At 39.2% G+C, this 20,965-nt stretch overlaps 2 protein-coding genes, 1 long non-coding RNA gene and 1 pseudogene across 3 annotated transcripts; 2 read left to right on the plus strand and 2 right to left on the minus strand.

The window, feature by feature from the left end:
* The first annotated feature begins 3,863 nt into the window (after positions 1 to 3,863).
* On the plus strand, positions 3,864 to 10,259 carry LOC103427348 (uncharacterized; annotated as a pseudogene).
* A 3,377-nt stretch (positions 10,260 to 13,636) lies between these two features.
* On the minus strand, positions 13,637 to 15,195 carry LOC139194515 (uncharacterized). Its single transcript, XR_011579447.1, has 3 exons — positions 15,058 to 15,195; positions 14,812 to 14,926; positions 13,637 to 14,721 (listed from the first exon to the last, which is right to left on the minus strand). It is a non-coding gene; the product is annotated as an uncharacterized lncRNA (long non-coding RNA).
* LOC114824027 (uncharacterized) lies at positions 13,887 to 15,538 on the plus strand. Its single transcript, XM_029100213.2, has 2 exons — positions 13,887 to 14,367; positions 14,489 to 15,538. Exons 1-2 carry the CDS (start codon positions 13,887 to 13,889, stop codon positions 15,277 to 15,279), a joined length of 1,272 nt encoding a protein of 423 aa, XP_028956046.1. The 3' UTR covers positions 15,280 to 15,538.
* Positions 15,539 to 16,926: 1,388 nt separating this feature from the next.
* On the minus strand, positions 16,927 to 20,629 carry LOC103427681 (receptor-like protein kinase THESEUS 1). The gene has a single exon (XM_008365749.4). It carries the CDS (start codon positions 19,696 to 19,698, stop codon positions 17,182 to 17,184), a length of 2,517 nt encoding a protein of 838 aa, XP_008363971.3. The 5' UTR covers positions 19,699 to 20,629; the 3' UTR covers positions 16,927 to 17,181.
* Positions 20,630 to 20,965: the final 336 nt, after the last annotated feature.

A 20,965-nucleotide genomic window follows, 5' to 3' on the forward strand; every position in this document is an offset into this window, starting at 1 on the left:
GCAGAGAAGTTTGTGTGTTGAATTGGAGGTCCCTTTTAATTGTCTGCCGCTTGATATTTATAGAGATCTACAGGCCCAAGTTGCGAAAACCATTCCTAATTGCACTGTGACTCTGAGTCTTTATTGGTTCCTAACCCCACGTCTTATCAAAACTTGTTGTCATCTTGCTACCTGATGCAACCTTATTTTTAACTAATAACCTTTATCCATTATCATCATAACCTTTATCCATCATCATAACCTTCTGCCAAAGACCACATGCATGCATGATGACCTATTCACCAACTTAAACTCTAAAAAGTAACTTTAACTGATGAAATATAATCACCACATCCCTTATACACAACCACGTGCACCAATCCCATCCATGAATTCCAAGTCAACTTGAATTGTACCACCCACTTCTATATCAGAAATAGGACTTTGGTTTTAATAATAATCGTCCACGTAGGAGATTGCATGCACCTGGGGCCTGATAAGATGAGCCTATTCAAATATCCTCGCCGCTTCTCTGAAGATGGATCAGATCATCTTTTTCCAAAACAACCAACTGGATATATCAAATATTAGGTTTAAATATCCAAGTTATTATTAAGAGATAATATTATGATTAAAATTACAATATCATTTCTCAATAATAACTAAAAAATCATTTCCACCACTTTATCATCCAATGGTCTAAAACTCTGCTCATTCAACAAACTCGATTACTCGGGCCTATAATGTAAAAACGGGTCCAAACAGATATTGAAATGATTGTACCACAAATGTTATGATATTGTGATTATTGTACCAAGTTGAAATATATACTCACATTCAAGTTATTTGAATTCTTTGATGTCCTTAATAATGGTCTCGTTGGCATTTGGCAGCATATGGGTGCAGTTAGGATTTACAGCATTTTTATCTTTTTATGTTTCTTGTATGTTCATGCTTCGTTAATTGGAGGGACCTGGATGGTTTGTCATCCCCCATCTCATACCCTTCCCATCTTTTACTATTTTTGTGGTCACGGTTAAGTCACGTCAATATCAATATAAAATGTTGACGTGACTTAACCGTGACCACAGAAATAGTAGGGGATGGGAAGGGTATGGGATGGGGGAGAACAGACAATCCAGGTCCTAATTGGAGAGAATGGAAAAGATTGGAAAGGAAAAAACAGTTAACATAAACAATGATGGGTGAGAAAAATATATATATTGTCGGATTCACAAGAAAATATGTATTATGGGACGAAATTGTTTCTTGTCTAAAATTGATTGTATTAATTTTCTTGATCTTATCGGTTGCAAGTTTCAACTACTTAGAGATTTTTTTTGCTATGAATATTGTGAAAATTTCATTTCATTTACATATATATATATAGAGAGGTGGTTATGTGCATCATGAATATATATTCCGTTTAATGTTATATATTCCTTGCATCGTGAATACAAATCCTAATTGATACGTGGTCAATATTTTAGCAATAATGACATCAATTTTTTTGTTTAATTAACTAAAAACAAAAAAAAAAAAAACCACAGAATCACTAAGAATTACCGGAATTGAAATACGTGCAGTTTGCCAACAATAAAATCTACCGCAAACGCATGCGGATTCCGTTAGGCGGAAAGAGCACACGAACAACAACCAATCAAGCAATTCTAGCGAGCGAGCAAACAAGTAATCAATCTACAGCAACCAGCAAGTGAGCAAGATGGTTCCATACGGCGGACAAATGGACAACAATCAATGGCAAACAAAAACGTCAAATAACAAACAAGCGGAAAATTCAGTAGACAAATTTTGGGAGTATGGAAAGAAAGCATATGAATGTTCTTCATCACTAAACAAACAAGATTCACATATGCCAACTGCAATAACAAAAAAACAAACGATCTAATTATCACTACATAAACAACGTCGGGAATTCTAACATCACTCGAATAACCACTAATCCAAGCACCAGCAATCGTTGTTGTGGTGGGCAGCAGACTCCGTCCTGAATTCACCCACGTGGGACTCAAACCAACCATGGGCTTAACAATAAAACGTAGGTCCAACAACTTGTAATTCCATTTTTCTACCACAACACTGTTCACAAAGCCTTATGAGAACCTCGTCCATAACATGTGATGGATAAACCAACACTTCAATCGCATTAATAATTACAGACTAATAGTCAGTGCTAAAAGCAAAGCACCTAAAATAGCTCCCCTCCTTGTGACTCTGTACTACGCGTACGACACACCAATCCTCACATAACCCTTATTTCATTTGATTTTCATAGCATTTATTTAACAATGAGCTTTCAAATCCTTTGCGTCTAAGCTGGATAAAAGTCTCTGTTCTTTATTTCCAGCTACTAGCAACGGCAGCATCATCACTGCATGTAGCATTGCAGGAACTTCAACTATATAATGATAAAAAAAGGGTCTTCACCGCGTCATCGTCTATCACGAAAGTCATTACAAAGAAGTCGAATAAATTTGTTTCAGTCGAATACATTTGTAGAACTTGCCCTTTACAAAAATGGTTTTCAATGTGTGTGACACAGGAATTGTAACATTCTGCCACACTTTCATATCCAATTCCACTGTAGCACACGCACTATCGACACTGGCCCGAGGGAAGGTTTCCTTCCTTTGATTTTGGTTATAATGAAAGGAAATCAAACTCTTGACCTAAGTTTAATGCTCACACTTTTTTTCACGCACCGTTATCCCTTGGACTAACTTAAAGACGACAAATTTTTCAACATACTCGGAACATAGAATAATACATAACAACTCATTAAATAAGTGGAGGGAGGTTTTATTTTTCGAGTGTCCCTCAACTTGTATAATGGCATGTGGTGTACCACCTCGTATTCCGGACACATTGAAAAATCTCTCTTCCAAAGGCTAAGGCTCCCTTGACCTAATATGTTCAAATTTTCCGTTTTTCTAGACATGCTCCTTGGAATTTTATCAACAATTCTATAATCTATCACGACTTGTTCTCCATGTACTCTAAATAGATTAGCAACTACCAGGAGACATCACAATATTCTCCTATTAAGTGCACAAAAGTTTGTTAATTTTGATGCCATGAACTGTTTACCAGGTTCACCATATGCCTAATTGTCCCTTGATTTAATTTTAAACCCATACAAAGTAGTATTCAGTTGAATGCACGTCGTGTGCTTGACTTCACGAACAAATCATATTCTATTGTGAAATTGGCCGATGGGGCAAGTTGCAAGAATATATATAACTCCAGTGATGGTTGTACACCGAAAGTACTAGCAATAAACAAATAAGATAAAGGCAGACAATGCAGTATTCACGGCTATATCGGGTGCAAAAATATGTACATTATAAACCAAACTGTGTCATTATCATGAGAGACCTTTTCCAGTTGACATTGATTTACTAAACAAACTTGTTGCATGACGGGGTTCTCAAGAGTTCACTACTACATGGAAATCAAGATCGATATTGTACCAACTTAGGTCTCATACCCTGATGAATTATCAAATTTTCAATTGTAATTAAGTTATATATATGTACTCTTTCAACGTGAGATTTTTTGAATCGTTCTTTTAGCTTGTATCGAGCCAAACTTCACCAACAAATTCATATATAACCAGATCCGAAAACAAAAGGGAAAAATAATAAAAAACTCGTAATGTCAATAGCTATTTCTCTAATTCACAATCACCAACCCCAAATCATTGACCAAGATTAACAATTCCGCAAAGCATTGAAGGGAACCACGTTCATCTCACCAAACTTAGAATGTATACTACTAGTAGATAATAGTAAACTCCCACTTGATAGATTCTGTAATTATATAAGAAGATCGACCAGAAGGAGAAGTTAATCTGGCTATATATATCAACATTTCATTGGTGAGTTGAAGGAGAAAGAAAAGAAGCAATGGAGTCCTTAGGCAGCAAACGTGTTTTGATCGTTCTGGTAATCCTAGTATCTGCTGCTGTTCTGGTACAATGTAAGACAGATCTTAAGGTTTGCTACAGCAAGAAAAGCCCGTGCTTTCTCAAGCAGGTATACTGCCCGAAGGAATGTCCATCCTCTTCACCGACAGACAAAACCGCTAAAATATGTTATCTGAACTGTGACTCACCTATATGCAAAGCTGAGTGCAAAGGTAAGCCTACTACTTTAATGTGTTTACATACCTACGTTAAAATTGTTGCTGACAAGGGTTTTTGTTGAAGTATGTGGTTTTCATTATATCAACAAGCATCCAAAGGTTACACAAAATATATAGAAGAGTTTGAGTGAGTTGCAAACTGCACTCAACACTCACGACAGCCAACATAGGATGCCACACTAATCTCCTTAAATCATGCAAGACAGCTAATTAAGACATAGGGAGCCACACTAATCAGCCACACTAATCTCCTTAAATCATGCAAAGCAGCCGACATAGGGCCACACTAATCTTCCTTGAAATGAGGAGATAAGACCCTTACACAAGATGATAAGATCAAGAAGAAAAATAGACAGCTATTAACTAGATAAAACCCTAATGAAGAGTAGTCATAAGTAACCGGAGGTCCTTCCTTCAATACTCCCCCTCAAGCTGGATCCAAAAGGTTGATGGATCCAAGCTTGCCAAGGAGAAGCTGAAATTGATGAGAGGCCAAGGATTTGGTGAATAGGTCCGCAAGTTGATCCGAGCTCCTTACAAAATGCGTTTGGATAACCTGAGATTGAACTTGTGTACGAACATAGTGACAATCGACTTCAATGTGCTTGGTTCTCTCGTGAAAAACTGGGTTGGAAGCAATGTGCATTGCAGCCTGATTGTCACATAAAAGAGACATGGATTGATGATTGAAAACACCTAAGTCACACAGTAAACCTTTGAGCCAAATTAGTTCACACGCAGTAGATGCCATGGCCCGATATTCTGCCTCAGCACTGGATCTTGCAACGACAGTCTGTTTTTTGCTTTTCCATGAGACAAGGTTGCCTCCCACAAACGTGCAATATCCCGTTGTAGACTTACGATCAATGGAATTGCCAGCCCAATATGCATCACAATAACCTGTAATCTGAGTGCTTGCATTGTTCTTCATGATTATACCACGTCCCACAGAACCTTTTAGATACCGAAGTATCCTTTTGACCAGGTTAAAGTGTTCCATCGTGGGAGAGTGCATAAATTGGCTAACAATACTGATAGCATACGTAATGTCGGTCCTTGTGATGGTCAGATATATCAACTTACCAACCAACAGCTGATAATAGCTTATGTTCGGAAGAGGTTGACCCTCTAAGCTGAGCTTAAGTTTAATGTCGAGAGGTGTAGGGACCGGTTTAGCATCACTCATGTTTGCTTCCTTAAGGAGATCAAGAACATATTTGCGCTGGTTAAGGAATAAGCCCTTATGAGAGGTAGCCATTTCGATGCCAAGGAAGTATCTCAGTACACCAAGATCTTTTATTGCAAAACGTTGCTGAAGAGAATGCTTGAGTTCTTTGATTTCTTCAAGGTTATCTCCGGTGATGATCAAGTCATCAACATACACAAGAACAACCAATGTACCAGCGGTGCCTGAGCGTACAAATAAAGAAGAGTCCGCATTGCTTCTTCCAAAATCAACACTGATAAGGACTGAACTAAGCTTAGCATACCAGGCTCTCGGTGATTGTTTAAGGCCATAAATTGATTTGTGCAGTTTACACACAACATCCTGTTTATGACTTTGAGAGTGACCCGGTGGTAATCTCATGTAGACGTCTTCTTTAAGCTCACCATGTAAGAAGGCATTTTTTACATCCATTTGATATATAGGCCATCCTTTGTTGACAGCCACGGACAAGAGTACACGCACTGTGTTCATCTTTGCAACCGGGGCAAAGGTTTCCTTATAATCCACATCAAATGTTTGAGTGAAGCCCCGGGCCACTAATCGTCCTTGTGTCTTTCTATAGACCCATCCGAGTTGAATTTAATCTTGTATATCCACCTGCAGCCTACTATTTTCTTTCCTTTGGGCAGTGGCACAATGCTCCAGGTTTTATGTTGATCGAGTGCAAGCAATTCATCCTGCATGGCTTGCTTCCACACCTGTGATTGGTTAGCTTCTTGAAATGATTGAGGCTCTTCATGTGCAGATATATTACTCAAATAGGCAGTATAATTAGGTGACAACTTTTGGTAAGAACAGTAGTTGGATAAGGGGTGCTTGGGCTTGTACGTAACAAAATCTTGCAGTCTTGCTGGTGGGTGCTTCTCACGAGTTGGATTTCGTCGAGGTATGATAGGAAGAGACTCTTCTGAGGATTCTTCAGGATGAATACTGCGTAGAGCTTCATCTTCCACAGGCATGTTGTTGTCGTCATATGGAGCCGGTGGATTTGGGGCCATAAGATCCATCGTGTGAGGTTGATCACCCACATTGTTGGGTATCTCAGTCCTTGGCAGTGGAAACATGTCCAAGTTAATCTCCCCCTGACTTGTACTATCCAAAGACTTACTGTAATAAGAATTAGTTTCATGAAATTGAACATCCTTTGAAACAATTAATCTCTTAAGTTGTGGATTGTAACACTTATACCCTTTTTGTGTGGACGAGTAGCCAAGGAAAATGCATTTAGTTGCCCTAGGATCAAGTTTGTCTCGATGTAAGGGCTGAACATGAACAAAACAGATGCATCCAAAGACTTTAAGGTGAGACAAGTCCACCTTTCTGTTCTTGACTATCTCTATTGGAGATTTGAACCCCAAAACCCTACTAGGTAACCTGTTGATCAGGTAAGATGCTGTCATGACGCTTTGAGACCAAAAACGTTTTGGTACATTCATTTGTAACATCAATGCCCTAGTTTTTTCAAGGAGATCACGGTTTTTCCTCTCGGCAACACCATTTTGTTGGGGTGTGCCAACACAACTAGTTTGATGTATGATGCCATTGTTACTCAAATATTGAGTCATGACTTGGGACATGTATTCGGTGCCATTATCAAACCTTAGGGTTTTGATTTGAGAAAAAAAGTGATTTTTAACAAGGTTGTGAAAGTCCTTAAACACTTCCATCACCTCACTTTTTGATTTTAAAAAATATAACCAGGTGGTTCTTGAATAATCATCAACAAAAGTTATGAAATATTTATAACCATCAAAAGATTCACTTGTTGATCCCCATATATCAGTGTGTACAAGCTCAAAAAGGTGAAAAACTCTAGACATCGAAGACCCTAGAGGTAGTCTTGTTGCCTTTGACAAATGGCAAGTTTCACAGTGGGTTGATTCTTTGCCTAAATCAGGAAATAAGGTGGACAAGATAGGTTGAGATGGATGGGCTAGTCGCTGGTGCCACAATGAGGCCTCTTGAATGGAGGTATGGATGGACTTTGACTTGGCATGAAACCCACAGGAAGAGTTTTTCGATATGTAATAGAGACCATCACTGTAAAACCCCTCACCAATCGTCCTCTTGGTTATACAATCCTGAAAAATGACAGTTTTTGGTGAAAAAATGGCCAAACAATTTAAGGAATTTGTGATTCTTCCCACTGAGAGAAGTTGAAAAGGAAAAGATGGGACATATAGGGCCATAGACTCTATTTGATCTGATATCAGGTGAATTTTTCCCTTTCTTACAATCCTAGCACCTTCACCATTAGCAATAGATACATGTGAAGGATTATGTAGTTTCTCAAATTTATGTAACTTTGACATTTGATTTGTCATATGGTCTATGGTACCAGAATCTACAACCCAAAAATCATGTAACTCATTTATTTTAAGAGCAGTTTGGAAAGCAGTTATAATACCTTTCAAGTCTGTCTGAGGTACACAATCAGCATCAGCTAAAAAACCTGCAAATTTGCCCATCAATGCAGTAGTACTTCCATCTTCATGGTCAACAGATCCCTCATCTCTTTCCTTCTTTTGTTGGAGATACGCTGCGAACTCATTTAACAGGGTGGCAGGATTTGCAGTAAACTGTTGATAGGTATCAAAACTGTTGATAGATGAAGATGTTGCAGTGTTGGCACGAGGGTATGCTCGACTTGTCTTTGGTGCGGATTTATCCTTCATGAAGTCAGATTTGAGTTCTGGATGTAGGATCCAGCACTTGTCTCTCACATGCCCGATGTTGTCACAATGTAGACACTTCAAATGAGGGTTTTTCCCTTTATACCTTTTTTCATTTGTCAGGTAAGCCCTAGCTTCTGTCACGTTGGTTTTTATACCATTGTTCATGACTTTTCTCCTTACTTCCTCACGTTGGATAGTTGCACAGACACTAGTGAAGGATGGTAGCTCCGGGTTCATGAGAATGTGACTTCTCAAATCCTCATATTCTGAGCTTAAGCTAGACAATAATTGAAAATTTTTATCTTCTTCAGTTCTTTTAAGGAGCACTGAGGAATCAGTTGTGTGAGGTCTGTACACATCTAACTCATTCCACATGCTTCTCAAGGAACCAAGATGTTGAACAAAGCTTTTACCTTCTTGCTGTATATTGGAGATATCCTTCTTGAGTTGAAAGATGCGAGTTGCATTGTTTTGATTGCCATACATCTCCTTCACGGTGGTCCAAAGAGTGAGAGACGACTCAGAATAGCTGAAGATTTCAGCAACCTTCCTTTCCATAGAATTTAACAACCATGACATGACCAATTGATCTTTACATAGCCACCTTCCAAATTCTGGAGAAGAAGCATATGGTGCAGGTTGACTGCCATTGATGAAACCTAGTTTGGATCTTCCACCGAGAGCAAGACTGACAGCCATTGCCCATGGCAAATAATTAAACTCATTCAATAACACTGAACCAAGACGTTGGTTTGGATTGATATCCATTTCAGACGCGCTTATAGAAGAAGAAGCAATGATGCTTACATCTTCTAGACTTCCATCTGCCATTGTTTTTGAAAAAAATAAACACAGCAGTTTCGATATACAGAACAGGCTCAGAATGATGCCCGCTCTGATACCATGTTGAAGTTTGTGGTTTTCATTATATCAACAAGCATCCAAAGGTTACACAAAATATATAGAAGAGTTTGAGTGAGTTGCAAATTGCACTCAACACTCACGACAGCCAGCATAGGATGCCACACTAATCTCCTTAAATCATGCAAGACAGCTAATTGAGACATAGGGAGCCACACTAATCAGCCACACTAATCTCCTTAAATCATGCAAAGCAGCCGACATAGGGCCTCACTAATCTTCCTTGAAATGAGGAGATAAGACCCTTACACAAGATGATAAGATCAAGAAAAAAAATAGACAGCTATTAACTAGATAAAACCCTAATGAAGAGTAGTCATAAGTAACCGGAGGTCCTTCATTCAATAGTTTTTCTTTGTTGTTTCTGGTAACCGTAGGTCGCAAACCTAATTGTGAAGGCCCCGGATCAGCATGCATGGACCCTCGCTTCATCGGTGGAGATGGCATTGTCTTTTACTTCCACGGCAAGAAAAATGAGTATTTCAGCTTAGTTTCTGACCCCCAACCTCCAAATCAACGCCCGGTTCATCGGTCTTCGCCCTGAAGGCAGAACCAGGGACTACACTTGGATTCAGGCCCTTGGACTCCTCTTTGACTCTAACAGCTTCTCCCTAGAGGCCAGCCAAGCATCGGCATGGGATAATCAAATCGACCACTTGAAATTTATTTACAATGGAGAGAAGCTAATCATCCCAGAGTCTCAGCTCTCCATGTGGCAATCTCCAGAAAATGCCATTAGAGTAGAGAGAACATCGAGCAAGAACAGTGTTCTGGTCACTCTCCCGGAAGTTGCTGAAATTTCAGTAAATGTGGTGCCTGTGACAAAGGAAGATGATAGGATCCACAATTATCAGATACCATCAGATGACTGTTTTGCACATCTGGAAGTACAGTTCAGATTCTATGGATTATCCTCAAATGTGGAGGGAGTGCTTGGAAGGACTTACCAGCCAGATTTCAAGAACCCGGCAAAGCCAGGAGTAGCTATGCCAGTTGTGGGAGGGGAAAACAAGTACAGAACAACATCACTTGTCTCCGCAGATTGCGCTGCTTGTGTTTTCACTAAATCCGGGAAGATGGATCAAACAAGTTTAAGGGTGATGGATTACGGAAATCTTGACTGCACTGGTAATTCCTTCAGTGGGAATGGAATAGTTTGCAGGAAGTAATTGATATTATCATAAGCTCAAGGAATAAGTGAAGATATTAACTTCTCAGATGATAATTTAAACTTGTGTATCAACTCATATGTTAATTAATACACATAATGCTGATAATATCTGTAATGCCAATCTTCTTGCACTCCTAACATTTGACGATGCGCTTTACAAACCTTGCGCCCAAGCTGGATGAAAGTGTCTTTTATCCTTTTAATCCTGCTACTAGCATTAGCATCATCGTAATGTAGCATTACCATAATTTCATCGCAAGATATTGGAATTGTAACATTCCACCACGCTTTTATACCCAAAGCCTGATAACACTAGTGCAGTAAGCTGAAGAATTGCAGAAATATCAAACTCAAAAGAAAGATGAACTCAGATGAAAAGAAGAAAGAGGATTATGAAAGCTTGTTATATTTCTAACAACTCAATTACACTGTTCTCTTACACAGTTTATATAGCACAGTGAGCTTTCTTACACTCTAAGAAAGTAGTTATAACCACTCTAACAGACTGCCACATCAGCTAATACTGTTAGCTAATATCCTAACTAACAGATAAAGCCACATCAGCTGATTGATCTTCAGTGGGAATATAACTGACTTCCAAGTCTCCTTATTGGACTCTCTTTTTGACAAAGTGATAGCAGTGTCTAGGCGCTTAATTCGAGAATGGAACACAGGATTGGCACTCAAGACAATGGCTGACATGTTATCACAGTGAATGATAGGAGGATTGGGTAAGAACAGCTCCAAATCCTTCAACATATACCTAATCCAAGCAATGTCAGCTGTAGTGTGAGCTAAAGCCTTGTATTTTCCAAGGTCATTTTAAGTCAAACATTCCAAACAGCTCTTGAATAACTTATGAACTATTACAAAATTTGATCCTGTCAATATGGTATGATCATCTAGTAGAAAATTAGAAGAATAATATATGTCCCATCCTTCTCCATGAACAAACTTGTATCAGACGTGGAAGCATGAAACCCATAGCACACATATGACTTGTAAACTTGGAGTTCCAATTTGTTGAAATAGAAAATAGCACTCAACCTCACAGAATAGGTGATGTTGCATACTCAAAAAGAGCTTTAAAACTCTCTACAATATTGTTCACTAGTGAAACGGCCGATGAGCAACATATGCAACGGATTTGTAGTTAGTGGTTAACCGTGCTTACTCTTGCACCTAAGATTTTGTGTTTGAATCATCTTTGGCTAGAATGGCTTCCGCTGTGGATTATCAACCTTCATTACTGAAATGGGTACTCTACAACAATGAATTACTTCTACCAAAAAGGGGTCTATAACTTCTATTCAAGCAGTTATGTACCTACGGACAATTTGACCGATCCTACTCCGGCCACAACATTTTCACATTTAGATGCTACTACCGTACCATTAAGAGGATTAGCTGCCAAAAATATCTATCCAACAGTAAATCCTTTGGATTCAACATATATAAAAAAATGGTGAGCACCTTATGAATGTTTAGCCATGTCGGTTTCTGGTCTAATACCTTAGGCTTTTGACTTATAAAGTACAAAAAAGTATGCTAGATTCAGTGTTTTAAAAGACGCGCCTCGGGGCACCTAGGCGGCCTTGGAGGCGGGGCTTTGGCAATTTTGCCTCTGTTTTCTTGGATTGGGTGGAAACTCGCCTAGGCTTTGTCAGGGCGTGCCTGAGGTGTTGACTAGGCATTCCTGTGATCCAAAATCTTGCTTGAAATTTGAAATTTTCTAGAAAACTCTATGCTCTATAACTATGTTGCAGCGGCGTCTTCACGAAGAAGACAACCACGTGAGGAAGAGAAAGGTTTTTTTATTTTTTATAAAGACTTGGCTCAAAACGATGTCGTTTTGTCCGAGTTTAATTTTTTATTATTTTTTATAATTACTGTAGTCCTTCTTCTCTGCCAATTCTATGTTACCCAATATCCCATTTTCTTTGTATATTTCACCAACCAATACCCGTTTCTCTTTGCTATTCCATCCCCAATTCCATGATTCCCTTTGCTCAATTTGTTTCAAAATTCTCCAAACCACCATAATTTGTTTCAAAATTCAAGTTTTTTAGTATTCTAATCTTAATATATAATTCTATACACAATATATATTAAATTATTTAGATCTCATGAGGCTTCGCCTCACACCTCACGCCTAGGCGGGGCTATCCATGGAACGCTTCGCCTACACCTCCGCCTTTTAATACATTGGCTAGATTTGAATGCATGTGTTTTGCTTGATTTCGGGAACAAATTATATTCTAGAAAGCAACTGGCCAATGAGGCAAGTTTGAAGAATATACGACTCCATCTCCATTGATGGTTGTACGCAGAAATGCAGTTTGCACAGCCATTTTATCGGGTGCAAAATAGGTGGATTACTTCACATGAGTAAACCAAACCATGTTATTGTTATGAGAACATTCTAGTCCTCCACACCACACAACCTATTTATTTCAGGAATTATTCATTAAAAATAGTCTATTTATTTGTTGTAATTAATTGACTAAACAATCTTGGTTTTAATTGATGTTTTTGTAGAGATTTCTTTACATAATGATTTATAATATGAACGATTCAGATTATAAACACGAAATTCGAATCGGCCACTAAGTGAATTGAAGAGGAACTCCTCATTAATCTTGAGGAGCCAAGCATTGTTTTTTAATTCGTAGCTTAGATCATTCAATCACTAGAAAACTTATTGTATCACGGATTCAACAAATATTCAATACTAAGTTTAAACCATGCACCCAAGACCGGTCTTGAAGATATGCAAATTGTGCTACCACACAGAACCCTGAAAATTCGTTTGGTGCATGTATATATGATATGACTAAGCATATTAGCACAAAACAGCAACTTGATAGTTGTTTTTTTTCCTCTCAAAACTTATTTTGTTGTCAGTCGAATATTAGGCACTAATGGAAGATAATTTAGTATAATAAGGTTTGAATGGTTTAGTTGTTTTAATTTGACCAATTTAGGCCCTTATTTTGGAACCACAGCCGTATTACTGTATGCTTTTTTCCTTTCATTATTTACTTTGCAAAGCATCAAAGTTTTTGAATGTTATGTTAAACTACTTTAACATGTAAAGATCATAAACCTCAAATTTGTTAACTGATAAAATTTGTTAACTGATTAAGTTTGATTATTATGTTTTCATGTATGACCATGTCTTCCAGTGATTGACAAAACTTTGTCTTTTTTCTTCGTATTTATATGTAGTAAGGTTCACTTTTATATCTTTGCACACGATTTCTTAAAACTCAGGGCCTTATACGTACCAACATTGTTCTCAAATTAACCATAAACATGATATGTGAGGTTTTATCATAAAACGCCTATGAAAAATTAATGAATCATTGAAACTGTGAATTATTGGTGTGCAATTTGAATGTTGGATCATGCGCAATATTCCCTTTGGCTTGCATTGAGCCAAACTTCACCAGCAATGCTTGTATCAGCTTCAAAACAGTTCGGAAAAACAAAAGGAAAAAGAAAAAAGAATCAAAAACTCATATTGTCATTAGCTATGTCTTTAATCACAATCATATAACCAAACTTATCCAAAGCATTTGAAGAGAATCACGTTTAAATCACCAAACTTAGAACGAATTAATGTATACTTGAACAGGATAATATACCAAAACTCCCACTTGATAGCATCTGTAAACAAAGAAATTCTTGGGCTATATATGCATCAACCTTTCATTGCTGAGGCATTGAAGGGGAAAGAAAAGAAGCCATGGTTTTCTTAGGTAGCAAAAGGGTTTTGATCCTTCTGGTAGTCCTTGTATCTGCTGCTGTTCTGGTGCAGAGTATGCAACCTCCAAACCGTAACCAACCTTTGAAACCTTCAGACGCAAATCAACCTCTGAATCCTCCAAATAGTAAGCAACCTCTGAATGCTCCAAATGGTAAGCAACCTCTGAATCCTTTAGACGGTAATCAACCTCTGAATCCTCCACATGGTAATCAACCTTTGAATCCTCCAAATGCTAAGCAACCTCCAAATCCTCCAAACGCTAAGCAACCTCCAAATCCTCCAAATCCTCCAAATGCTAACCATCCCCCAGATGTTAAAGTTTGCTCTGGCAAGAAAAGTCCGTGCTTTGGGAAGCAAGTACATTGCCCAAAGGAATGTCCATCCACTTCACCGACAGACAAAATGGCTAAAATGTGCTATCTCAACTGTGACTCTCCTATATGCAAAGCTGAGTGCAAAAGTAAGGCTACTATAGTTATGTGTTTACAATGTTTTCACTCTGTTTTCTTTTATTTAGAATGCACCTAGGTAACTTAAAATCATTGCTGACAATGTTCTTTTATTGTTGATGGTAATCGCAGGTCCCAAGCCCAACTGCAAAGGCCCTGGATCAGCATGCCTGGACCCTCGCTTCATTGGTGGAGACGGCGTTGTCTTTTACTTCCATGGCAAGAAAAATGAGTACTTCAACTTAGTTTCTGATCCCAACCTCCAAATCAACTCCCGCTTCATTGGTGTGCGCCCTGAAGGCCGAACCAGGGACAACACTTGGATTCAGGCCCTTGGACTCCTCTTTGACTCTAACAGCTTCTCCCTAGAGGCCAGCAAAGCATCAGTATGGGATGATGAAATCGACCACTTGAAATTCACTTACAATGGAGAGGAGCTAGTCATCCCAGAATACCATCTCTCCGCGTGGGAATCTCCGGAATATGACATTATAGTGAAGAGAACATCGAGCAAGAACAGTGTTCTGGTCACTCTCCCGGAAGTTGCTGAAATTTCAGTAAATGTGGTTCCTGTGACAAAGGAAGATGATAGGATCCACAATTATCAGATACCGTCAGATGACTGTTTTGCTCACCTGGAAGTACAGTTCAGATTCTATGACTTATCCTCAAACGTTGAAGGAGTGCTCGGAAGGACTTACCAGCCAGATTTCAAGAACCCGGCAAAGCCAGGAGTAGCTATGCCAGTGGTGGGAGGTGAAGACAAGTACAGAACAACATCACTCTTCTCTGCAGATTGCACTGCTTGTGTTTTCACTCAACCCGGTAAGCTGGATCAGACAGATTCAAGGCTGATGGATTACGGAATGCTTGACTGCACTGGTAATTCCTTCGGTGGGAATGGAATAGTTTGCAGGAAATAATTGATAGTCACAAGCTCATGGAATAAGTGAATGTTTTAAACTTCTCGGATGATAATTTAAAGTTGTGTGGTCAAGAGTTTTGGAACATAATCCACCTCTAAGTGTTAATTTCGTTTTTCATTTGTGTGAACTGTGAATTTCCAGAATTTCTTTCTTCAGACAATTTGGCTAAATGTAGCCGTTTAATTTAAATTTTGTACTCGCGTAATAATGAAAGTGTGCAGTTTATCGAATAAATTTTAGTTTCATGCTTATCACAACGAACTACCTTCAAAAAGTGAAACTCACTCGCAATCTCATATCATGCATGCTAATTCAGATGCAGCAATGCAGATGAATAGCGTTCATAGTTCCTAATGAGGTATCGCTAACTTGCGACCCAAGGCTGCTCTTGCAGATCTCGAATTCTCTATTCCAAGAACTCAAATCTTAAGGGAAAATCCGAAAATGTACCTGAACGGTTTAGAAGGTATTCTACTCGTGGACAATTAGTGCACAACTCAACTATAAGCTGATATAGCCAGTGGCATTTAACATTTGTTTCCAAACATAAAATTTCATTTTCTATACCACTATATAAACAAAGTCCTGCCTCTCAAGACCTAAAACAAGATTATTTGAATTGTTTTCTTCCCCTTTTTAGACCTGATCAGCAAACCCAACAAAAAATCCTTGTCCATTACATAACTAGAAGAATTTAACCAGATTTCCCAACAGTTTTATGTGAGTATTGCATATTGTTTTGTGGCCATTTCATAGATAATCTTTCAGGATGGGTTCCGTGTTTTCTCCAGGAACAAGATTCTGATAACAAAGTGGAAATAAGTAACAGAATATCAGAAAGACTTAATCGAAGGAAAGGAAATATTTATTACGAGCAGTGTGTTAAAAGCGTGAGGCGTGGGCAAGGCGTCCGAGGGATAGCCCAGCCTAGGCGTGAGGCATGAGGCGAAGCCTCACGGCATCTAAATTTTTTAATATATACACTAAGCGTACACATATATTATATTAAAAAAAAAATTATTAACCAATAATCATCTTAAGCACACACATATATAGACATATATTAAAAAAAAGGTCGTACCAGTACACAAGGCTCCTGCTTTACGCAGGGTCTGGGAGAGGTGAATGTCGGCTAGCCTTACCCCCATTTATGGAGAGACTGCTCCCAAGATATAGACATATATTATATATATGTATATAATAGAGAATGAAAAGCACAATGAGCACACATATAACAATGCACGCAGACAGCACACACATCCATTATATATAAAAAAAATCAGAAAAAAAAAGAAGGAAAAGAGACGATAATGCAAGGAAGAGGTATGAGACAACTAAAACCCTACCTAAAATTTGGGTTTGGGAGTTAAAAAAATAAAAATAAAAAAAGCCCTAAGGCGCACCTTCCGCCGCCTAGGCGGCTCCGGCGAAGCCTTACACCCACTCCCTCAAAACAGAGGCAGCAACCCTCAAGCCCAGACTCAGAGGGCGCCTAGGCTCGCCCTGAGGCGAGCCTTTTGAAACATTGCTTACGAGTGAGAAATAGGCTACTGATGTCACAAACTCTTCTTATTTTATTTTTCTTATGAACAATGAGAATATATGCGAATACAATGACATCAATTATAATTTAGAAGCATGGGAAGCTCTGAAAACCCAGATGCATTTATATATCAAGACAACAACAAAATCCTTTGGCACCTCACCTGCAATTTCTGATGGATTCTGATTGGCATCCACCATAACTATATTACAAATAAATCGTGATAGAAATATTGACGTAGTAAACTAGAATAATGAACTACGAAAGAACTTTTTCCCTCACTGCGGCCAGGATGACCGATATCTTTTAAGGGGAAATTAAGGAACAAGATTCAGATAGGCAAAGGATCTGTCACCTCATCTTCCGCGAGGATTAACAAGCTGAGAAAACACAGCACTTGTGGCAGCATTTTCTGTGTCATCTGTGCCGGAGTGTCCCCCGTCAACCATGCTCACACTGTTATCAAATGGCTCTCCTTGGGTTAATTGGATACCAGGTATGTGGTTTGTGCTGTTATCGTCAGGTTCCATGAGTGCAGATGATGTCTCCTCGAGCTGAAGAGCATATTCAAGATTCCACAAGACATCTCCCATTGATGGCCTGTCAACACCATACTCAGCAAGGCACTTCTCAGCTGTCTCCCCGAACTTCTTAAGAGAAGCTGGATTTACCTTCCCCGCCAGATTAGGGTCCATGATTTGGTCTAGCATGCCCTTCTTCTGCCATGTCATCGCCCACTCTGCTATGTTGACCTGCTCCCTTGGAAGAACAGGATTTAAAGCTGGTCTTGTGCACAGAACTTCCATTAGAACTACCCCGAACGAATACACATCAGATTTCTCCGTGAGCTGTTGCCTTCGGAAGTATTCAGGATCAAGGTAACCAAAACTACCCTTAACAGCTGTACTGACATGGGTCTGATCTAGAGCTGGACCTGCTTTTGAGAGGCCAAAATCAGCAACTTTGGCTACAAAGTTCTCATCCAAGAGAATGTTGGTTGTCTTCACATCTCGGTGAATTATGCTTTGAGCTGCACCAGTGTGGAGATAATGGAGCCCTCTTGCAGCCCCAATGCAAATTTCAAGGCGTAGCTTCCATGAGAGTGTTGGCAGGTCTGTTCCATACAAATGGCTCCTGAGGGGTCCATTGGCCATGTATTCATAGACAAGAATCATTTCTGACCTTTCATCACAGTAGCCAATAAGAGACACAAGGTGGCGGTGGCGGAGCTTGGATAACATTTCAATCTCAGTTCGGAATTCAGCAAGACCTTGTTCAGATCTGGGGTTTCCCCTTTTGACAGCTACTTTAGTCCCATCTTCAAGTGTTCCCTTGTAAACCCTGCCAAAACCACCAACCCCAAGAAGTGCCTTCTCATCGAACTTATTGGTTGCATCCAGGATCTCCTGGAACATGAAGATTTTGCCAAGATTGGAGGAAGCTAATGAAATGCAGCTAGCTGTTCCACTCTTTTGTGAAGTTGTAGACATTTTTGTCATGGTCTGAGAATTTCCGTACAAGGGCAAGGGCAGCCATGTTGCTTGGCTAGTTGTCTTCGGCTTGCGGGATGCCAAGCAGCAATAAAGGAAACCAATAATTGCCACAACAGCAACAGATCCCACAACAGAGCCAACTATGATTCCTATATTATTCTTCTTTGAGGATGGACTAGGAAGAAGATTCCCCACGGATAAAGACCCGTCCAAGCTCCCCAACTCATTGCTGATCTTCATAATCTCCAACCCATTCAGAATTGCATTGGTAATATCAGCTGATGAATCTGGACCAACACTGATAGTCAAAGTACCTGCATCTTCTGTGGAGTTGGAAACAAAGTCTTTGTAATATGGCACGCCCAAGTCACCAGTCATCGAAGAGAGATCAAGACTCCCAAGCACATTGTCAGAATTTATGAAAACATTGAAAACGAGATTATTCAGAGCCTTGCTGACAATATCACAAAAGTGTACCCGAACAAGATACATAAAATTTGGATCTACTGTAAAGACCCAAGTTATGTTGAAGTTCACATTGGGCACGTTTGCATTTCCCATGGCTTCAGCTGTGGCATAGACCCAATTTGGGGCAATTTCAGGTGTGACAGTCGGCGGATATTTTATGCTTGCAAGGTTCACCGATACATTCACTGCAGAACTGTCCACATGGAGGTACTTCACGTCATTCTCCCAAGTTCTTCCAAGGGTATCATTTTGAGATGTGAGCAAAGGGCCCCCCATGTTTAACCGGTAAACTGTTTGAAGGGCAAGCTCAGAAAGTCCGCTAAAAGGAGCAGATGGATTCACAGCATATGCCTGGTCAGGGAGCAGCGCATCCGGGATAGAAACAACTTCAATTGCATTAACAAAAGCAACTGAATTGTTTGAAGGAATGAAATTAAGAGTCAAAGTATCCGAAGTTACATTAATTGCATACTCCTTGAACAGATAAGAACCGTTAAAGTTCTTGAAAGTGAAGTTGTTCAAGAGTACAAAATTTTCAGTAACTACAGTCATTTGAGCAGAATCCAATTTTTGGCCAGGGCTTGTAAGAGGGAAAAAATAAAGGCGGACCCAATGCCGGCCTTCTTGCTGGACTTTGAATTTGTAAGAAGCTGTTGCCTGGAAAACTCGAGCAGATTGGTAAATTGGAGAAGGGGCATTAGCATTGGGGCTGGCAACTAAAGAATTTGCACTTTTTAGTACAAGGGAAGATTGTTGTGTATCGGGAACAAAGGTTCGACCTTGGAATGTGACATTTTTCGGAGAACCGCAGGCAATTAAGTAGTTATCGACAGGAGTGAATGAAGCGGATGATCTATAGCTCATGAACACAACAACAGCAAGAAACAAAGCTACCCAAGTTACAAGTTTCATCTTCACCGTGTCTGAAAAACCAGATCTTCAACGGCAAATGAGACCAAATCAATCAACTCAACAAAACCCAGTTCACCAAAAATAGGTACTTACAGTCCCAAATGTCAAAACTCAAAACCCCAATTCTCCAATGAATCAAAACCCAAAATCCAAAAATTTCAACTACCCCAGATCCATCCAACTCAGTACACAAAAACCCAATTGAAAACCAAGTAGTAAAATCCCAGCATTATCAAACAAGGCAAAAACATAAACATTGCTCGTATGCAGAGGAAAGTACCACTTGCACCACCAACTTCTCCAACACAAAAATACACACAGATTTGAGCTTTTACCTCAATGGAAGTGAAAAATGGGAAAAATCCGCAGCAGAGTGAATTGGGCCAGCGCCAAGAGAAAACCCAGTTGACACAGAGACTACGTGAATCCCACCATGAAAACCCATCAAGCTTCAGCCTTTTTAGTGCGGTTGTAACCATTAACAACCCTTTCCAGGCTGTTGATTTAGGCTGTCATATGCGGAGCTCAAACATAAAGAGGACCCCACAAAGAAGAAAAAGAATTGGACATGGAGAGTTGGAAAGTTGGAAACTTGGAAACTTAAAAATTCAAATATTTATGTCCCTCCCATGAAACCAGTTGATTTAATAGATATTTTGGTTTGATTTGGATGCTCAAATCTTTGGAAAGTTGGAATATAATATAACAGAAAAAGCCATGAAAGCTCTGTAACTGAGGGTGAGAGGCTTGGTATTGTTACTATTATAATTTTTTGTTTTTGCTTTTGGATTTTGTAGGGTTCGTAAATATGGAAGGGATTAGACACCTATTTTCTGTTTTTGTTTTTTATTAACGTAATACTCCATAAGATTTGAACAGAATGGTTGATGTGCTGGAACCAACGGGTTCTGGGACCCCATTTACGCGGCTTTGAATTGAAGAGGTGGCGAGGGGGTGTGTGGTGTTCATAGAATTTCACTGGACTGTTTGGTGGAGATATTGGTAGTTGTCAGATATGAAATATGAAAGGCTTATTTTAGATTCTTTACCCTCCTAATCTCTCTACTCTTTCATCTCTTCATATTTGAACCGTCACGGTTAAAACACGTCAACATTTTATATTGATTTTTTTATAGAGATAATCAGACAAAAAGTAATGTGTGAGATGAGGGGATGAAAGGGGATGAGAATAGGAGGTCCATCCCCTCCTCCTTATTTTACTACGTGCTCTAAAACTTTATTTTGATCTCATTTTACTCTTTGTAAC

The sequence above is a fragment of the Malus domestica genome, chromosome 03 (genome assembly GCF_042453785.1).
Source record: "Malus domestica chromosome 03, GDT2T_hap1".
Classification (NCBI taxonomy): Eukaryota; Viridiplantae; Streptophyta; class Magnoliopsida; order Rosales; family Rosaceae; genus Malus; species Malus domestica.

Bases quoted from the DNA above. Each gene is read 5' to 3' on its own strand.
- LOC103427681 (XM_008365749.4), bottom strand. From the start codon at position 19,698: ATGAAACTTGTAACTTGGGTAGCTTTGTTTCTTGCTGTTGTTGTGTTC.
- LOC114824027 (XM_029100213.2), top strand. From the start codon at position 13,887: ATGGTTTTCTTAGGTAGCAAAAGGGTTTTGATCCTTCTGGTAGTCCTT. The intron at 14,368-14,488 runs GTAAGGCTACTA...TGGTAATCGCAG, and splicing joins ATGCAAAGCTGAGTGCAAAA to GTCCCAAGCCCAACTGCAAA.